Consider the following 22,108-nt stretch of genomic DNA (forward strand, 5'->3'; position numbering starts at 1 on the left):
CAAGTTGTGAAAGCATCCAGAAATGATTTTTAATTCTTATGAATAAAGAATTTAAAAGGTCATCCTTGCCACAAGACCTATCAAATATTTAAGCTAGAATTTATAAGCTACTCACAACAGCCTATAGTCAGAATTTCTGGGATAGTTATCTAGACATAATGTCACATGCAGACTACAACAAATCTGTTTGCAGTGAGGAGTGTGATGACATCATCTGATGAGGATGGCAAGGTACCAGCTTCCCTTCATCAGGACAAGCAATTAGTGTCTCCTTTCTATCTCTTTCTCATTGCCCTAATCTTGCTGTCTCTGAAACCTCATGCCAGCCCAAACTGCAGTCATTTGTATTCAAGATTTTTCTTCCTGGCGCACTTAGGCATCTTCCACTGCAATTTGCTTGGCTCTCTAGTGCTTACCTCATTCCATATAAGGCAATATCCCCATCTCTCTCAGTCTCTGTGATAGAAACCATTCAACCTTATGGGCAAGGCTAAATGGGTTTTGGTTGCCTGTGCAATTTGTAACAATGGACCATCATGATATATATTTTTCTAAACTGACACTTCAAGTCACAAAGCCATTTTATTAACCGTCCACCATTTTGGGTAAATATATATTCTATATATGTTTGTATTGGCATTTGTTGGCATTTGATTCCCACCAAACCAGCAAAACAACGTTAGTATTTTAAAAGTAATTGTGTTCTTTTCTATTACTGTATGCAGTACATAATCACCTCCAAGTAACATCCAGGCAGAAGGCCTTCTCTCTAGTTGCACCACTCTGTGGAACACCCTCCCATCAGATGTCAAGGAAATAAACAACTATCTGACTTTTAGAAGATATCTGAAGGCAACCCTGTATAGGGAGGTTTTTAATGTTTGATGTTTTATCGTGTTTTTAATATTCTGTTGGGAGCTGCCCAGAGTGGCTGGGAAACCCATTCAGATGGGCAGGGTATAAATACATTATTATCCCCCAAAGTAATACAGTGCTTCCGTGAACACGCACGTAAAAGATGGGTTCAGGCATACATGTGTAATCATGCGAGGAGATCCATTCATTATATTCACCTGTGAATAAGCCCCATTCAACTCAGCGAGGCCTACCTCTGAGTAGACATTTGTAAGATTGTGTTACAATCTATTTAAATACAGTGGAACCTCGGTTTATGAACACCTCGGTTTATGAATTTTCGGTTTATGAACACTGCGGACCCATCTGGAACGGATTAATTCATTTTCCATTACTTTCAATGGGAAAGTTCGCTTCAGTTTATGAACGCTTCAGTTTATGAACAGACTTCCGGAACCAATTACACCCATGCTTCAGTTTATGAACGCTTCAATTTAAGTACTCCGCGGACCCATCTGGAACGGATTAATCCACTTTCCATTACTTTCAATGGGAAAGTTCGCTTCAGTTTATGAACGCTTCAGTTTAAGTACCCCGCGGACCGTCTGGAACAGATTAATCCACTTTCCATTACTTTCAATGGGAAAGTTCGCTTCAGTTTATGAACGCTTCAGTTTATGAACAGACTTCCGGAACCAATTGTGTTCATAAACCGAGGTACCACTGTAAAGCAGTCTATTCAAATAAGTCTTCGACAAAATGGAACAGAGGGATGGGATCAAATTAAACTTCTTTTACTTATGAGACTCTACTAAGCAAACTATAGTAACACATGCCAAACCTAAATTGTAGTTCTCAGAAAATCGCCACTCTTCCATTTATGCTAATAAATGTCCCCAAAACTAATAAATAAGACCATTATCACAATTCAAGCAAAGCAATATTTCAAACACTTTGTGAACAGGGACTACTTTCTTCTGACTCAGTCCTCAAGTGCCTGATCTCTGAAACTTTACGCAAGTTTTATTTCACAGAGAACAGATGGCCTGCACTTCTCAACAGACGGGTCCATTTACAGCTCATCTCTCAAGTTGAGCCCACCATGCTACTTTCCACTAAGAAAATCTTAGTGCATTTACATGTCTAGGTGGAACAACAGAACTCGAATCAAGAGATTAGCACTAAACTGCAGGCTTAATTCATTTTCCCATCTCTTCCAGGAGGTGCTACAGTGCTCATTAAACTGCATCAAAAGTGAACAAAATGAACAAAGAATAAATCAGAAGAGCAAAACAAGAACATTAAAATGCTAATAGAAATTTATTTCTTTAGATTTATTTACACAGGGGTGCATAATTCCCCCCCTCCATTTGGCAGTTATACAGTGTGAACACACCTAGTCATCTTGAGCGAAACAGCAGAGCTTCTAAGCTAGGAGCAAGATAGCACCTGTAGGGCTGACCCTGCACACAAAAGCCTCTGTACTACACCCCATATAGCCTGTGCTTCCATATACAGTGGTGCCTCGCTTAACTAATGCCCTGCTTAACGAAATTTCTGCTTAAGGAAATGATTTTTCGAGCGGAGGTTGCCTCGCTAGACGAATACGTTTTACGAAAAATTCATCTAGCGAATCGCAGTTTCCCATAGGAATGCATTGAAATTCAATTAATGCGTTCCTATGGGCAAAAAAAAAATCAAAAAAATTCAATGCATTCCTATGGGATTCGCTAGACGAATTTTTCGCTATAAGAAAAGACCCGTGGAACGAATTAATTTCGTCTAGCGAGGCACCACTGTACTGTAGAGTTGTCAGGTGTGTATCATTCTCATTATGCAGCTACAGGTAGATCTGCTGTGCTGTCGTAAGGAAGGGCCATCCTTTGTTGGAAGAAGCTGCAACATTTTGAATGCAAACTTCATCCGTGTGAGAAATGAAGACACATAATTAAATACAACATTATGGAACATGTTCTCTGGTCCTTTTAACATCAACTCAGGTGCACAAAGGTGCCTTATTTCACTTCAGAAATATATTTCTGATTAGATCATGCCAACAGAAGCTACCTTAGTACCAATGATTAATTGCCAAACCCCACTCCAACAGTAACACAATTTCCAATCAAAAATGCAAAACCACTGTTTTCTAAATAATTTGGGGAAACATGTTATGAGCAAATATGTACAGCAAAGCCCTGGTACTTGCTATTCTTTCTGTGCTTTTCTTAAAGAAAAGCAAATTGGGGAAGGGGTGAATTGAGCATCCTGTTTTCTAATGGGCTAAAGTAAACATTAAGGGCAAACGGTATAAAAAATAAAGGCAACCTTGAAGATTGGGATTTTGAGTGGCAATGGAGATCCTTAACCCTTTCCCTTTATCTGCTCCAAGTCCACCTCCACAATGCCACACACAGTTTTAACCCCACGTTTCAAAGGTGGAGTTAAAACTGTATGGAAGAGATCGATTTGGAGCAGACCAACAATGGATAGGGTGTTCACTTCCTCTGCCCCACCTCTTCTCTACTCAAGATCCCCACACTCAACACTGCTTACACTTCAATTGAAGGAAGAAAATATGACACAGACCAGGAGTCATCTAAGTGTTCCTAAACGCTCAAACTCAATTGCATTAGAAAATGTGTATTATGGGAAGCCAGCATACAATTTAAAATTAGCATCACACCTTTGCTGCCTCTGTCAGCTGCAATTCCCTGGAACACACTCCCCTTTTTAAAACTCAGAACGAACTGATAAAAGCCACTTGTTTCACAGTTCTGCCAAGACTATCTAGGGAAGCGCTCCAGTTAATAATGGCAGACAGAGTTCAAACTGCAAGTCAAACTACAAGTCAAATCATAGTCAGGAAATGCAATTGTTTACCATGAGCTCCAACTGAAAGGCATGACAGACTTCTTTCTTTCTGAAGCTTAAAAAATGAGAGTCCTTTCTAAGAGTACTAAATATAGACACAGAGGAGCTGTATGCCTGCAGTAAGCCACCCTTTATTTACTCAACCATATATTTAATTCAGATAACCGTTTTCTGAAGCAAAACTGCACCATCAGCCAATTGAAACAAAAGATCCCGTATAACGCAATGCCAGGGGTAGGGTTCTGTAATTCCCTCCGATCACCCGCATGGTTTCTTTGGAGTCATGGCCTAACCACAACCTCTGCAGCCATCTGATGATGCATGGCAAATTGCTTTTAAAACTGAGTGGAGATTCAAAAGCAGCTTGCAGTTGGAATTGAGGTCAGCTGTTTCAAGCCAAAAATGCCATTAAACTAGCCCAAACTCTTTGCCAGAGCTGAAGTAGCTTTTTGACTCCAGCCATAGTTGTTACTGCTGGCATGCTGAGCAAAGTTAACCATCGCAATGCAGGATGGTTAATAGCAGAGATGGGGAATGTGCTATTATGTATCCTTCCCAGAAGCCCTTGGTGAAACCTGCACAGCACCTAAAGAGCCTCATTTGAATGTCTGCTACCTCTTCCCACACTCCACTTTAAGACGCTTACAAGACTCAGATAGCTTGGACACCAGCCAATATTTATCTTCCCCTTGGACCATTAGCCATCTGGCCTTATGCAGAGTTCTGGAGAACACAAAAGCTTGTACCCCATTTTGTGACATTAGTTAGCTGAATAAATGTATTGCCGTAACACACAGAGAGAGGAAGGTTGCCTTTCCAGGACCTGGGGGAGAAAGAAGGTACACATACCCATTTGTGCATTTGGTTATTACCAGGGAGCAGCATTTCCTGCCTTGCCTGATGTCTTCCACTGGGGGGGGGGAGAACTTAGCTGAGGGCTACCCATTTTCTTCCTTTCCCCCTCCTATTCCCTCCCACTCAAGTGGAGGAGGAGAAAATAGTATTATTTACTTAGTTAGCAACTGACTGGGGAATGGTACTACATCTGCCACCTGGGCCTGGCTTGGGATAAAAAAAGTGTGCAGTAATCCTGCCCCTCTTAGCTCTTTGAATATTCTATTGGTGCTGGAGGAAATATAGGGGAGACAATGGATAAGGTAAAGAAGAGATCTTTGTAAACACCCCTTCTTCCATAATATGGCACCTTGGTTCTTGAGCTTAATCCGTTCTGGGAGTCTGTTCAACTCCTAAAACCGTTTGAAAACCAAGGCACAGCTTCCGATTGGCTGCAAGAGCTTCCTGCACTCAAGTGGAAGCCGTGTCGGAAGTTCAGCTTCCGAAAAACGTTCGCAAGCCGCAACACTTACTTCCAGGTTTGCGGCATTCGGAAGTTGTTTTGTTCGGCAACTAAGCCATTCAATAACTAAGGTATGACTGTACAAGGGGAGAAAAACACATCAATTTTGTTTCTTGGCTGAACTGCTTTAGACACACAACAGCAGTATCCCACTGATGCTCTCTCCCCCTTTTGCCCTTAGAGTGCTATCAGAAGCTGCTCTACCAGCTCACTTCTCACTGAGCTTAATGGGCCTTATGCCAGCCAAATGCTTAAGCATCCACTGTGCACAATACTTTGCTGCATCCAAGTGAGATATGCCTGCACTTGCCCTATCCCATCCCTGCCATTATAGAAGTTTACAAAGCAAGCTATCATGAGCAAAACTGAAGTGAGAGCACACAACATTTGTCAGCACTTGCTGCAATCTACCATTAAGTCGGATTACTGGAATACCAGCTTTCCTCTAACTGTTACATAGTTACAAACCGTAATATCGCCTTTCAAGTTGCATTTGAGGGAAAAAAGGTTTTAGGTACTCTATCCAGATTCAAGACTTGAAATTTGAATGCAATTCAGATTTTGAAACAGAGATTGTTTCAAAAAATAAGACTCCAAAAACTCAGCACTATCTACCTGTTGACACTCTTAATAGTTTTAATGTTTAAAAAACAGTTCTTTTCTTCCTCCATTAGCTTTCCCTACCCCCTTTTTCATGTTTCTATTTAGACTGTAAGCTTGCAGGTATAGTTTTGTGGTTAATTTTGTGTTTTGCACAATATTGGGGTTCTTGTCTTCCTCTTCACCACATAGACCTCCTTCTGCTTTGCATTCTCCACCCAGAACATTAGTTACAGCAAGCTCACTCTCCCAGGACTCTAGCAAGAGCAGATGTAAGAGTAGGAAGCATCAAGAAGTTTTGCTTTGCTGCAGACAGGTTACTTCTCCCTCTTGGTGCCCCTCCCTGATCTCCAACTCAACCTCCAGAGACAGAAGCATAAAAGCTGATTGATAGATGTTTCAAGCAGATACATAAAGTTTCTGGAAATTTTTGAGGACACGGAAAAACTCATTTCCCCCTGCATTTGGTGGTCTTAACGGAAACAGAAATTTCAGAATTCCCCCCCCCCCTAATCTATGCTATACTTAACTTTCTTATCAAACCCAAATTGATTTACTGCTTTAACAAATAATGTTCTACTTATACTGCAATACAATTAGCACATAAAATTGCACATTTGGGCATATTTATTAAATGCACAGCATAAGCCTATATGCATTTACTCAGGAATAACAGCCACTGTTTAGATTAACTATAGGATTACAGCCTCAAAAGCATACTTGCCTTAAGAGGCAATGCCACATGCATTCACTGAACCAGGTGGGACTTACTTCTGAGGAAGGTATTGTACTGTTAGTTTTGAGGGTACCTAGGAAGGGAGACTGCTACAAGAGAGGAGTCAGATCAAAACAACAGCAGATACAGGATACTGCTCCTAGTACCCCCAAACTAGATTGAAGGTCAGAAGAAGGCAGCAAGCAACAAATGACAAGTGATGAAGGCCCTGTATGCTTCTCTCACTAAGACAGTAGCAAATAAATGCATATTGTATTTGAGTGTTGTATATGTCTACAGTATACACAGGAATTATTCTCTAAAATTGTAGATTGTCTAACATTGTAGATGGTCTAACATATCTTCATACTGCATATTTAGTGCAAGTAAAACCTGGAATTACTGGGGGGAGGCTTTCATCTTTCTGATTTTAGGAATGATATAGTCCAGAAAGGGGGCAGATAAAAGAGAGAGAAGAGAAAATATTGGCTTGACCACTACTGGCTTTTGCCACACCCATGTCTGGCATGCACACCCTGACAGATTGCAGCCCTTGACAGTGACAACAAAAGGTTTTGCACTTCTGTTATAAATAGAGTACCAAGACCAATTTTAAATACTGTATGCAAGTTAGTGCCTCTTATGATGGCAATTCAGACAGAACGTTCGCTCCTTTGGGACCAGTTCATATGACAGTTTTGTTCTACGCAAGCAGTCTCAACCATCCACAGCAAGTATTCATGTGAAGAGTGTTCATCTGGGTCCTTATGGATATGCAGTTAACAGCTATTCCACCTACCAAGATAACAGGAATTGCTCCACCTGGATCTGTCAACTCTCACGCTACGTTTATGCTTACGGTACATAGAGGGTCAGAAGTTGGGACTGCTGACATCTATAAAAAGGGTGTTTAACTGAGATAGCCCTTTGAAGCACGGCTCTCAAAGAATATACACTACTGGACTTCACGGCAACAGCAAACATTTATAAAGGTGGCCTAAGCAGAGAATAACAGTAGAGGGGCAGGTGAGGGAGGGTGGGAAGAATGTCACATAGCAATAAATCCTTTTGTGGCACAGAATTGTCATTCCCAGTTATGAGCATACTTCAGTATCTAGTCAAAAACTCAAGTTTGACAGGGAGGCAAATAATACTTCACTACCATTTCTCTACTTCTTCTCCCGCAAAAGAAAAGAAGTAAGGAGGCTAGCCTATTTCCCCAAACCTGACCATGCTACTTGCTCCCCCCAAATCCTTCAGGAAGTGAAAAGGGTTAAGTGGCATTTTAGACATTCGTATATCCAGCAGTTTGCTCCTCCACTTGAACCTGTCTCCTAAGAGAGGCTTAGAAGACAGAAGAAGCAACAGAATCCTATTGCCCCCACACATATTACCCTAGAATTGCTTCAGGAAAGATAGCAGAGGCATTGTTCCTCCTGTTCATGAAGGCTAAGTCACTAATGCCAAAGACTCTGGTGGCATCTTCCTCCCACCTCCCATTTAAAACTGACTTGCATCCATTGCTCCCCAAGCGCCTTGCAAGGGCACTCCTCTACCCAGTAATAACAATCCCAGTTACATGTTTAATTCCTTTGTTTTGGTTAGTGTACTATCATAACCAGTATCTGGCAAATTGCCATCTGGTAGTGCAGGACCAAGATTGCAATAGGATGGGTTTCTCCTACCACACCATTTGAGCATCCCCACAAATACTCAGCTTCAACAAGAGCTTATTCCTTGAACACCAACTAAGTAATAGTCAGACATGTTTAGAGTCACATGCCTGTCAAGTGTGTCAATAGTGGCTGAATAACATGGCTTGTCATCTTTCAAACTCTACCCTACATTGCAGCCCATTTACTTTGCCTCAGAGAAGTCTACCTTTACAGTATGTGTATTTGTGTGGATGCCTGATTATCGTCTTCCAAAGCAACTACTCTATTCAAAACTTTAAAATGGAAAGCATAATGTTGGTGGTCAAGACTGTCTCAAGGCTAATCTAAAAAAAGTAGTATAAACACAGTCAACTGGAAAACACTGGCCTGCGAGCGCTCCAGTTGGAGAACAGCCTTTACCAAAGGTGTCATGGACTTTGAAGACACTCAAACTCACGACACAAGGGAGAAACGTGCTAAGAGGAAGGCACGCTTGGCAAATCCACACCATGATCAACTCCCGCCTGGAAACCAATGTCCCCACTGTGGAAGGACGTGTGGGTCCAGAATTGGCCTCCACAGTCACTTACGGACTCATTGTTAAAACCGTGTTTACAGAAGACAATCTTACTCGGCTATGAGTATTCACCAAAGAGAAGATTCTTAAAATATGATAAACCACCACAAAATATTAACTTTCTGTTCATGTGATCACAGAGCCCTACTACAAAGCAGACTGTGCAAACCCCAATATTAAAACCACCAGCCCATCCGGGCCATTTACTGCATTTCAGCACAGATTCACACCTCCAAGATAGCATTCCCTGTTCAAACAAGCAGCTCTCAATTATTTCCTCATTCTCAGCTCTAAAGAACTATGCAATCTCTTTAGACTCACTCACAATACCATTTTCATTTTATAAAAGTGTCTAAACTGTAAATCAAACCTGAGCTTCTATGATTCACAGAACCTGAAGTTCATTCGTATTGGGAAATCTACCCTTTATCTGCTGCCAAAACATAAGAACGGCTATATTCATGCAATAACTTGTGCCAAAATGCCCACCAAAGATTTGGTGGCCTCCATCTTACGCTGTCCCAGGAACATGAGCAGTTTTACTCTTGCCTCCCTATATAGTATTCCTCATTTTTTCTCCAAATTACAAAGATTCTTCCATGGAGAAGCACATTATTAAAACCTCCCACTTTACTGAAACAGTACAGGGCCAGTTAATGTTGCAGATTGTGCAAATGAACAACAAGCACAAGAAAAAAACAACACATACATAGATCTGGTGGACAATGCACATGTTAATTTCCTTTTGCACCACAAGTCCACAATGAATATTAAAACATGCATCAAGTCCCAGATCACAACAATGATGGCAATGCACAGAGTGGCATTTCTCCCCCCAGACACAAGGGTGCTAAAATCCATGCAGCAAGCCAAGTATTATCAGAGAAATGTGATCCTCTTTAGATTTTCAGATGTTTTCAGCATAGCATAGGCACTGTGAGAAGGTCGAAGACAAAATTCAGTTTCAACTTAGTACTGTATTGGATGAACCAATAGTGTAAGTGAATCCATTGGTTATAATTAAACCTAGTACATTCTCCATCAATGTACAACTGTATCCTGTATCTGCTTTCCTTGATTATTAGCACTTTGCATCCTATATCCGCAACACATTTTTGATCAGTTCTTCACTTGCCAGATGTCCATAAAAGTTGTTTCATTGCAGTTGTTGCATTATTTCATGAATTTTGGGAAGCTAAATTATATTCTATTACCTTTAGACTTGTCTATGTTTTGCATGAGACTTCATTCCAATACATAGTTTTAGAAGAGATATGCTTTCCATATCCATATCCACAATTTCTCATTCATTTGCATTTTCCCAACTTCTTATTTAACAAACTGCCTCAGCTGCTTTCACTATAGCAATATGAAACTATTAAGGGCACTGTGTCCTTGGAGATATTAGCATGGAGTCACGCTGGCATTTTATTTAATTTAAATCAATAATCAACTGAACCCACAAGGGCTCGGCGAAGATAGTGTTTAAGACAAACGATGATATCAACAAGGATATAGAAAATACAGAAAATTATATACAGTGTACCACTAAATTAAGAATTTCCCCCCCCTCTGTGGGAGTTCCAAGTACTTTTTGCAAACCACTTTGATGTGGTAGTGGTTGATTTTAACAAGCAAGCAGTGTATACATTTTATGAATGAATGAATGAATACATACATACTTTTCCATAAGAAGCTGTCTTGCTAGATGAGACCAAAATTCCTTCAAGGCCAAAAATCCCACTACCTCCAATACTGGAGAGCTATATAGCTCTAGAAACTCACGGACAGGGAATGGAGATAATTGTCTTCTCTTGCTTGCACCAGCATCTAATACTCAAAGAAGCACACACCCTCTCAGAGTAATGGCTCTCTCAAGGCTAACAGCCATTAAGAGGCCAATCCTTCATAAATGTGTTTAATTTTCTAAAGCCATGTAAGCTAGTAGCCATTGCTGCATCTCATGGGAGAAAACACATTTTGTTAAATACTTGTAGGAGTACTTTTGGCAAGTGTTTCAATTCAACTTCAACTGGCAACCCCAAGATTACAGAATAGAGAAAGAACACTATCCATCTTCTTGCCGACACAATTTTGTAAACCTCCATCATGTCCAACCATCTACAACACAGTCCAAAAAAAGGAGTCTAAAAAACTTTAATCACTCTACAAATTTTTAGGCATTCTTTTCTTGAATGCTTCAGAATAGTATACAGTATCCAAAAGTGGCACCATAGACAGCAGTCAGCCACCAACAATTCTCTCCACGCTCTTAGTATTCAAGATCATCTTGTGAACTGTACATTCAAAAGTGCATTTGTTGCTCAAATGAGATAGGGCTATTTTATCTGCTTCATGTGCATAAATAAATTCTATAATTTGCAGCCTCAATATATATATATATATATATTAAATATCAAAACAGAAATCCCATGTGTATTCTTGCTCAGACAGTTGTTACAAGCAGCAAGACTACATCAATTTATCTGAAGTATGGATTTCACCTGTGTTTGGGAGGTTAAGGGAGGGGTAGTACTTCTGGTGGGGGACATGTCATGCTCCTTCTGAAATAGTTTGTCCACCTTGGGTCCCCACACTGCGCTCAGCTCTTAGCTGGGGCTCCTAGAAGCTGCCAGCATGCAATAGTGGCCACACCCCAGGAAATGGCTTCAACTGGCTAGCTGATGTGAGTTAGGAACTTCCCCTGCATGTGAAGACAAGCTCCGTCAGATTGAGCAGACAAGAGCAATAATGGGTGCAATGGCCAAGAGGGCAGTTTCTGCATGTGCTGTAGAGGGAAGTGAGGGGCCGATGAGGTTTATCAACCTGGGAATACAGCCCATCTAGGAGAAGGAAAACTATGATCCTAAACCTCTGCTGGCTTGCGAGATATTTCAGGAGAAGAAAAGGTTACACATATCCCGAGTTGAGTCCCTAAGGTGGTTGGACGGCACCTTGTACATCTCCTTCTGGCAACTCCTGCAGGCAAGCGGGTGCCAAACATGTTGTTGCTCTGCTCTCCACACATCAGAGTGGCCAAGAAAGGGGGTATTGTTGTCTGGGTAGCCCAGGACCTCCATACACCCTGCCTAGGCTTGCGCCCCAGGGAGATCACATTGGTGCTGATAACACAGTGGTTTGACTTTACCCCTGGAGGCACACTCCATTGCCTCTTGAGACAGATGGATGTCAACAACAGTAATGGTCGCTAATGGGAAATACTTAGTGTGAAAAATATCTGTACCATCCGCCTGGATGCAATCACTTTGTAGAGCCTTGAAATACTTCTGAAATTTAGGAACAGAGAAGAGCAAGAGCATGCAAAAAGTGGTTGGTCTCAGTGAAGCAAGGCCACACTGGAACTCTCTTTTCATACCAAGTTGGGCAAACCCTACTCTTAAATGTGCTGGTTGACAGAGCAGAATTGTTTTTATTCTTTACCACAGAGGAATGAGGAAAATGTAATATCAGGTTGCTGGCAGTTGGAAAAGAACAGGTAACTCAGCACATATTAATTTCACCCTTTAATCCTTTCAGGCATCAGGACTTTCCCATATCTATCCTCTGCATACTCATTTCTAGTATTGATCAGTGAAATAGCATATCTAATGGGCAAAGCCCTTTACACTCTCTCTCGCTTTACCATAATTGCATTGCAAAGAACACTGTTTCATGAGGTTCATGATTACAAGCAGACAAGCAACTAATTACTGGAAGCCTTTAACTGCAGGGTTTTGAATTAAACCTTGATTCAAATTACTAACTGTTGTAGCATCAAAGAAATCAAACAGCTGGAAATGCAAGCCATTGCAAACAATGGACGTGAAATGAAGCTCTCTGAAAGATCCCTAATGCTAGCCAGAAACGGGAGATTAGACAGAAAAAGCAATGCAAGAACCTCTGAGGCATGGAAGACAAATATTGATTACCTGGGGATTTTGAATGTTGATTGGGAATGTTCTTGCTGTGGTACAACATGAGTCACCTGCTTTCCCTCAAGCCCTTTCCCACCAAAAGGAAGAAGCAGTTTTTTTAATTAAATGGAAAAGTTATCTTAATTAGGACTGGAAAGGCTGACATTTGCTCAGGTTACAGATCAAATACACACAACTTGCATAAGAACTTGCAAGGTGGCTTTCCACGTGGTTTGGCAAAAACAGACCTACTTGTGGGTATTTAATTTTTTCCCCTGCAGTTCCCATGCTGTTAAAAGGTAAACTAAAGACTGAAGCACTCATGCTCAGAATGTAACATCACAAGCCCACCTGCAGGTTCAGCAAGCTTCCCAAGACAGGTACCTCAGCTGTCTATGAAACCATAGTTAGAAGACACGCTCTATTGAAGGCAGAAATAGCAATGCATTTCCTTGTACACTTACTTGGTTTGGTAAATATATAACTAGGTAATTACCCTGATAGCAGGCAAGACCTTTGGTCATGTCCCCTATACATGCCATACCAAACCTCTGCAAATATATATATCAGCAAATTATTTCCCTAAACTTCAACCTTCATAGACACAAGGCCTAACTAAATATGCTTGAAATTTTCTAATACAGGCAACCCCCATTTACCCGTGTTCCGAGGCACTGCACGCATCAGTGAAATTGTTTATTTTTGAAACACCACAAGAAAAACATACAAACACCCTGGGCATTACCACATGCCCTGCCCTGCCCCTTTTTGTGACATTTTGATGACTTTTTGCATCACTTTCAGGTTCAGTGCAATGCATGCATACACATATTGAACACGCATAAATGGCAGGTTGCCTGTACCCTATTCACTCATGAGGGAGACAGCATCAAACTCCCAACAAACTTGCCTCTCATTACCACTGTACAATGATGCAAAAATGAGAGAAAGAATTTTAAAAATGCTTGACTGCAGCCTTCTCTCTGTAGCCAACTTTAACACAAGGGCACTTTAAAACAAGTGATCCTCCATCAGCATTGTGGGCAGTAAAAAGGTAAAAAAAAGAAAGAAAGGCAAAGGACCCCTGGACGGTTAAGTCCAGTCAAAGGTGACTGTGGGGTTGCGGCGCTCATCTCACTTTCAGGCCAAGGGAGCCGGCGTTTGTCCACAGACAGCTTTCCGACCAGCATGACTAAACTGCTTCTGGTGCAAAGGAACACTGTGATGGAAACCAGAGTGCACGGAAATGCTGTTTACCTTCGTGCCACAGTGATACCTATTTATCTACTTGCACTGGTGTGCTTTCAAACTGCTAGGTTGGCAGAAGCTGGGAGCTCACCCGGCGAGTGGATTTGAACTGCCAACCAGCAAGCCCAAGTGGTTTAGATCACAGCGCCACCTACGTCCCTACTGGGCAATACCACATGCACAACTGAATGTTGGAACTAGCATTTTTATTATCAAACTATATGTGATGACATATCTGTCCACATCATATATAAAGCAAGGACTAGTCTTATCTTTAGATCAAGAGGAACACAGAGATTAAGAAAGAATGAACCTTCCTATACCTGCAATTTACCTGTCTATTGTCTCTTCCCTCTACCACCTTCCCCTTGTGATTCTCACATAGCCCCTCTCGCTTCCACTACTGGAGGCCAGCTGGGGGAGTGAAATGGGGAGGGGAAAATAAACTGCAAGGAAGTAAGTTTAGCACTCAGATATGCATCCATGTGGCCTCTTTTCTCTAAAAAGGCAACAAACCATTGGGTCCAATACCATTACTTTTTATTTTATTTGGACAAACTTGGGTCAACAAGCAAGTCTGCCACAAAACTAGTACATGTACACGGCCCTAGGCCATGAAGGGCAGATCTGCCTTCTTTGAGCTAAATGGATATGAACACCAGGTCCACTAAATATTTTAAGTTAAGGAATTATTTAAACCATTCATTTTATCTTAGAGGAGGAGGATGAAGACATGAAACATGGTGTGTCCAGATAATAATAACTCCAATATTCTGCATATGAAAATACCAAGAACTTCAGATTTGATGAAGATCTAAGTACTGCAGAAATGATTTTTAGATAATCCTTAAGAGAAATGGTTATTCCATTATGCACCCCAAGGCCCGCATTCCCATTACCCTCTGCTTAAGCCAATAAAATTCTTATAAATCTTGTCATGTTAAATACTGAAACTTTTCTATAAAACTTTACTGTGTTGTATAACTGATATCTTATAGGCTAATTACAGAAGCTCTGAAATATCTTTTCCTTAAGCTGTGGTGCACTAGCAGTCTCATTTAAAAATCCCTCTACATTCTATATTTTCTCACTCTCTCACACATGGTTCTTATTTTAAAATGTGTTGTTCTGAAGTGCTCCAAACACTAGAGCTCAAAATTATGGAACACTCCTAGTCTAGCACCGGAAAACACACCAGGGCACCTGTTCTACAGAGTCTACAAACTTTTAACAATTATAGATGTGCCATGCATTAATTAGAATGGTATATTCAGAACTCAAATTAACAACACTAAAATTAGCGCCAGAGCACTTCTAAACAACAGAACACCTCTGAATACCAGAGCATGCTCTCTCTCTCTCACACACTCACACACACACACACCCCAAATGCATGCAAAACTCTTTAATGCTAGTTCTTTAATGCTGCAATGCTATGTGGGCAAATTTCAGCAGAAGCCTGTTTCCATTAAACTAGGTGTCATAGAAAGAACTATGAAGTGAAAACAACTGCTGGACGCACTGGCATGGCAGCTTCAAAAATCAAAGAAGTGTATAAAATATACTGGCGGAAACTGTAAAAGGTTTAATCTAAGCACCGTGTATGAACAATGTAAGAAGACGCCTTTTCCCCAAATCATAACAGTACCAAAGCTTTTAGACAGAGAAGTTCACAATGATTTTATGAACTCACACCTTAAAGGGCAGCTGCTAAAGCCAGCCATCCTATTCCCCAAAAGGTACATTCCCTGTTCATGAGAAGACTAGACAGAAAGCTAGACCTCCCCGCTACATAAAGGAAGGAATTAGACACAGAGTTTAGTTACCTCTGCTATGACAGAGAGCTAAAGAAGAATACAAGAGTGGATCTGTTTCCAATCTTTTAACACACGCTTATAAAGTGGAGATTAAAGCTGCATTAATGTTTTTTGAGGACATAAGAGGAATATGGCACTGGGGGGGGGGTGTCTCATTTTCAGTCATGGAGTAGGGCTGCCTCCTCCTGTCAGAGAAATCACTTGGGACTCTAAAAGTGTGCCGGGTCGCTTCACTGAAGAGCTGGGTTCTGCACAGTGGGGGGGGGGTGGAGAGAGAGAGACGTCCAAGCATGGGCAGAGTGCCTTCCTCCACTAACAACTTACGCGGGTTTATTTTTCCAGGCTTCAAAGGATCACAACATGGCTCTCAAGCAAACTGTACAACCCTACAGTTCAACCCTTGATGATTTGATTTTTAAAAAAGACAAAGACACAAAAAAAACACCAGGCACTGCTCATATCCCGCAACACAGCTACATGCGAATAAGAAACGCCGCGTATCCAAAAGCCAGGTCAGGTCAGGATCCCCACCACCCAAGCCGCGCTAACATCGCCCTCACATCGTCTAGTATTTCCCTCCCTTGCTCTCGCCCCCCAACCCCACTCGCACATCCCACCCCTCTTTTTCCCACACCACACCACCCCTCCCCCCCAGGTTCCAAGGACTCACCAAATAGCGACAGGAGCAGCAGAATAAGAAGGGGCGCGCCCTCCCCTTGGTGCCCCATGCCTCTACGTCCAGAATTGGGGGCGGCCAAGAAGCGCGCCGAGAGCCAGCCAGCCGGAGCCCCCCAAGTCGGTCAGCCAGTCAGCAGCCCCTCAGCTAAAGTGGAGCCTCCAACAGGGGGTGGGGCTACAAAGCAATAACCCGAGCGCGAGGCAGAGCAGCGAGCAGCCCTCGTCCGCCGGTTCCCCGCTGGCTGGTGGCTGGCTGGCTTGCCCTGGGAGCCGGCAGGAGCGAGGGAGCCGCCCGCCTAGTCTCCGCCGTCGCCGCCGTCCCCCTCCTCAGCCCGGCTGCGCAGCCAACCACAGGGACAAACTTTCCCTGCCCCCGCCCCGCTCCCCCTCCCACAGGTGCCGAGGGAAGGCCGGCCCGGCCCCCACCCCCTTAAAGGGGAGGAGGAGGAGGAGGAGGTGAAGCAGTTGCGCTCCCCGCCAGTCGGCAGCAGCTGCTTGTCCTCCGACGGCGCTGCCGAGGGATTCCCCGCGCCGCCTCACCCCGGCCGAGGGAAGCCATCCACTAGTTCTATTGCATTTACAACCAAGCAACATCCACACCTCGCTCGGCACGCCCCGCAGCCGGCGCGCGCGCTCGGTCGGTGCGCGGCGCTCGCCGCCAAATCCCGCCCCTTCCACTCTCTGTCTCGGCGCTGGGATCCCGAAAGGGGAACAAAGTGCCGGCAACTAGAAAGCGAAGCCCTAAAACCAGGCGGGAAGAAGAAAGAAGGCGGCGGGGGGGGAGTTGGCCGCTCAGGCGGATAAAGCGCGCAAAGAAGCTCAAAGAGAAAAACCGAGTAGCCCGAAATAGTCCCACACGTTGGAAGTGAGAGGGGCGAAGGGTCCTGTCTCGCCTGTCAGCGTCGCGCGGAGGGTTTTTATGGCTCGCAGCGCAATCCTAAAGTATGTTGACTCCGGAGTATAACTGACTGGGTTTTGCTTCCAGGAAACTTGGGATAGGTTTGCAGCCTTGGCTTCGTACACACGCTCGTTTGCAAAGTAAATTCGGTTGAAATGAAGGGGGAAAGGATGTCCGTGCTTGCTTCTCCGCTTTAGGGGCCGTGTTTGGGCAATATGGGATTATGGGACACGCTGGGGTTTACTGGTCAAAGAGGCAGACTCCACTGGAAGCACTTCCCACTTGAGAAAGGGAGGGTTCTCGGGGCCACCTGCTTCCCAGTCGCAGCGAGAACGGCGAAAGGTCCTCCGCACCTTTTGCTCTAACGGCTTTAAATCCCTTCCCCTGGCGATGGAAGACGGAAAACACATACCTATCAGGTGTTGGCATCCGTCAGTCTCGAGAGACAATGGAGTGCGCCTCCGGGGGTGAAGTCAAACCGCTGCGTTAGTACCGTAGCACCAAAGTGGCCTCCCGGGATGCAAGAAACATCTTTGATTTTTAAAGGCAATCTTTTCCTCAAATCACAAACATGCCTCACAATATTTCAGTGGTGCTTTATGTTATCCCTTGTAGTATCCTTCTGGGCTGGCTTCCTGGGTTATGATCTGGAAAGATGGGACTAGGTAGTGCTGGGTTACTGCTATTCTGTCCCATGGTCACCAGCCGCCAGGAATGCTGAAAAGTTCTATCTTGTCCCCATTTCTGTTTAATTCCTACACTGGAATTCAATGTCAACAGTTCGTTGCTGGTTAAGTGTGGATAGTGTAATTATACAGTGAAGTCAGTAGGTGGCACTAGACTTTGATACTGTATACTGTACTGTACTGTACAGTATATGGGTGGAATCAGGAGGATCCCAATGCTGTTCTTTCTTTGGACAGAGACAATAAAGTTATTGGCTAGTTTATTTATTAGTGTGGCCTCTAAGCCGTCCATGACATTCTCTATGTCTTTTTAAAAAAATGAAACTGGAGTGTTAATCTACAAGTGTTATCAATGTAATGGACAAAATGTCACTCCATTTAAGGAAAGTCAATTCTATTACCACCACATCTTCACAGGCCTTCCAAAACACCTCCAGTATCATAAACATTGACAACCACTGGGAATGATAATCCACAATAAGGTACTTTTTACATCTAAAAGCTAGAGTCACTGCTCTTTCTATTTGAATGAGAAGGTGGGCTATGAACCCTCATGAGGAATTTATGAAAACAGACCCAGAGCCAATATATGTTAAAAGTATGTCCTCTATTGTGATACTGTGCTTTCCTTTGTTATAAAATATATTGGTATAATAACTGCCTTATGCAATGCTCTTCAGCTGTTTAGATATTGATCTCCTCTTACCACACAATAAATGAGAGTTGTAGGTTTTGGCCTACAGCCTCAAACATTCTTGAATTCTAGGCGAGGCTATTTACTTTTCAGATCAGGCAACTGATGCTGTTGATTTAATTACTGTGGGTGGTTGTTTGTTGTTTGAGTTTCATTTTTAATCCACAGGTTTGATGAAGGAAAGGTATGTTGGTTTAACACTACCTGGGGTCATCTGGAAAATAATTGTTACTGCTTCCTTGTTTCCCTGAACTGCTGTAAAAATACAGACCACAGACCAAAAAAGATTTCAATTTCAATATATTTCTGTTTTCCAGGGCATTTATATGGCAAAACCTGCATGCTACTGCCTTCATGTCAGTTAAGCTAGCCTTTGGAAGATAAAAATGGAGGCACATCTTTCCAGAAGCCAAACGTCTGATGCGGCTGTTGGCTATTGTTTCTGGGGCGCCTGCACCAAACGGAAGCTGTGCCTTGGTTTTCTAAAGTTTCAGAAGTCGAACGGACTTCTGGAACGGATTACGTTTGAGAACCAAGGTACCACTGTATGTCTTTAATGTACTGGTATCTTGATATATGGTGGGAAAGCATATGGAATTTACATGCAGATAGGAATGTGCAAATCCCCTTTGAGAAATTTTGTTACTTCTATTTAAATTGTTTTCCTGATTTCACTTGGATCTTCTGCCTGCGGCAGAATATCCGAATTTGCTTCTAATGTGACTTCATGGAAATACAATTACAACCTAGGACATTGGAAATCACTATCTCTCACACACAGCAATTCCAGAAGTGTCATTGGGAGGGGAGGGCATCGAGTCAAGACAGTCCAATATTAAATTTTAATTCAAAAGGAATCCCAGCTGTCCTGAAAATACAAAGTTTGTGAACATAGCAGAAACTTGCTCATTATTCTCAATCTCAACTTTCTTTCTATGCTAGGGTGGCCAACAAGGAGCCCTACAGATATTGCTGGACAACAACTCCCATCAGCCATGACCATTGGCCATGCCGGTTGGGGTTGATGGGAGTTGGAGTCCAAAAGCATCTGGAGGGCATATTGGCTATTCCTGCTCTCTACACATTAGTGCTCAGTTCAGCAGCTCCCTCCATAGCAAAGGTTGGCTCTCATTGCACAGCAAGCAATGTTGTGTCATTGGCCGCTGAATCCTAGACAAGAGGGATGTGCCTCATTCCCGTTTCCCTTTGTTAATTAGCCATAACTTCAACAGCAGTCTATATTTTGCCTGATCATCCCTGAGTAATGTTAGAGTTTTGTCACACCACTCTTCTGGTGGGTAGTAGTTCTTGCTCAGCCCTCCCATTCCTGCCCAAGCAAATGCTGTTTCTTTCATCAAAACTCTGTGCCTTTGTCTGCAAACTGGCTAACACATACTCCTGTTCTTCTCTACCTGCAGCAGAACACTCTTCCTACCAATTTCACAGAAAACAAAACTTTTGTTCTATTGCTGCATCAGTTTCCTGACCAGCCAGCAGTACCAACATCTTTTTATTACCAGTAGTAGTAGTACCGGTAGTAGTAGTAGTAGTAAAGAGGGGGGAGGACTTGGGTAACTACCAACTGATGAACTTGGCATTGATACCAAGAAACATCCTAGAACAGATAATTCGGTATGTCTGTGAACCCTTGGAAAAGGATACTATGATTACTAAGACCCAACATGTATTTCTCAAAAACAAGTCATGCCAAACAAACCTCTCTCTTTTGTGTATATATGTTACAAGCTTGGTGGATCAGGGGAATGCTGTGGACATAGTGTATCTTGATTTCATAAGGCTTTTGAGAAAGTCCCCTATGATATTCTTGTGAGGAAGCTGGTAAAATGCGAGTTGGACGAGGTAACTGTTAGGTGGATTTGTAGCCACCCAATATGATCAAAAGTCAGAAAATCAAGTCTAATGAGGAATACTTGAAGGAGCTAGGTATGTTTCACCTAGAAAAGAGGAGACTGAGAGGAGATATGATAGACATCTTCAAATATATTAAGGGCTGTCACATGGAAGATGGAGCAAACTTGTTTTCTCCTGCTCTGGAGGGTAGGACTCGATCCAATAGCTTCAAGTTACAAGAAAGGAGATTCCGACTAAATCTCAGGAATAACTTTCTGACAGTAAGAGCTGTTCAACAGTCATTGGAGGTTTTTAAGTTGGATGGTCATCTGTCATGCATGCTTTAGTTGAGATTCCTGCATTGCAGAGGGTTGGACTAGATTACCCTTGGGGGCCCTTCCCTAGATTACCCTTGGGGGCCCTTCCAACTCTACAATTCTGTGATTCTGTAGTAGCAGAAATTATTTGTATTATTTGTAGCTTTCCACAAATAAGCCCCAAATTCAAAAAACACACAAAGCTTTTCATCATCAGAAAAAGGTGTCTCAAAAGGTAATCTGAACTACTATTAGATATATTCAGAGTTCATAGATATGTAAACAGAAGTACTTTATAGCTACAACACAATGGCACTGCTCTCAGTTTACACAAAGATCAATTACTTTTCCAGATACTAAACAGTGAAAAATCAAGCCTATTGTGTTTTTTCTCTTTCTCTTTATTTGAAAGATGCTGAAATCAGAGGCTGTTTCACAGATCATGCAGATATAGCCAGTGAAGAGGCTGGGTTTAGTTTTGTTTTTGCAGTTTTGCTCCTTTTTGCATGCTTCAGGTCCCCCATTTGCATGTTGCTTATTCTTGCCTTATTTTTGATGGACTGATACACCGATTGATTTAGGCCATTTTCCCCACAATTTCCATTTTGTAGCAATTTAAGCTTTCATCTGAGGTGTCAGATTTAAGTCAAAGACTTTCAAAAAAAACACCATAAAGCAGTCAAGTACCTTTTCCCATTAAAAAAAATATATTTATTTATGAGGTTCACAGTAAATGTGTGATCAATGGTTTGTTTCAATGGGAAGATTCCAATTTGACTTTCATGTATGATAGTTAGATACTGTTTTATTGTTTTGTTGCTGCTGCAGCAGATTTATTTAGTTACTGTCACAGATGGGGTGTTGGCTACTCCCGAGTAAGCACTCCACACATCCTCTGGATTTTCATAGTTTTATTGTGCATGCTATATACAGTGGTGAGATGTCTCAAATCATGTCTGCTCTGCATGGGGCAGAAGCCCACAATGGCATCTCGTGGGCTCTGACCCCCTTTTTAAGACTCGGCATCCAAACGCCCCTCCTCCTTGCTCTATGGGTCCTCCGTGGTCCCAAACCAGGCTCCTGAGGTGCCGGTCTACCTCCTTTCCAGCCCCTGCTGAAGCTAGCTCCTCCCCTGCTTCCCTGCTACCAGCCTGGAGCTGAGCCACCAGGACTCTGCAGAGCCCTGGACCCGTCTTAACCCTTCCTGTTCCTGATTTAAACTCCCAGACTTGCTGCTGCTCTCCCATCTGATGGAAGTAAGCAGAGTGGGCTGCTCTCTGCAAGCCCTCTCTCTTACAGTTACATTTCCTCTAACACGAACACCTCTGTTAATTGCTGGCCCAAAGAAATCTCCCATTTTCTGCACCGGGATAAT

At 42.7% G+C, this 22,108-nt stretch overlaps 1 protein-coding gene across 2 annotated transcripts in view; it reads right to left on the reverse strand.

Annotated features, from left to right (window-relative positions):
* The window catches only part of PTGFRN (prostaglandin F2 receptor inhibitor), an 84,045-nt gene extending 67,451 nt beyond the window's left edge, over positions 1-16,594 (reverse strand). For both annotated transcript variants that reach the window (XM_035114819.3, XM_035114817.3), the window contains exon 1: positions 16,280-16,594. In XM_035114819.3, the coding sequence (XP_034970710.2) occupies positions 16,280-16,337 (58 nt within the window). In that variant the 5' untranslated portion in view covers positions 16,338-16,594. The remainder of the gene's footprint in view (positions 1-16,279) is intronic.
* Positions 16,595-22,108: the final 5,514 nt, after the last annotated feature.

This window comes from Zootoca vivipara, chromosome 4 (genome assembly GCF_965207765.1).
Source record: "Zootoca vivipara chromosome 4, rZooViv2.hap1.1, whole genome shotgun sequence".
Taxonomy (NCBI): domain Eukaryota; kingdom Metazoa; phylum Chordata; class Lepidosauria; order Squamata; family Lacertidae; genus Zootoca; species Zootoca vivipara.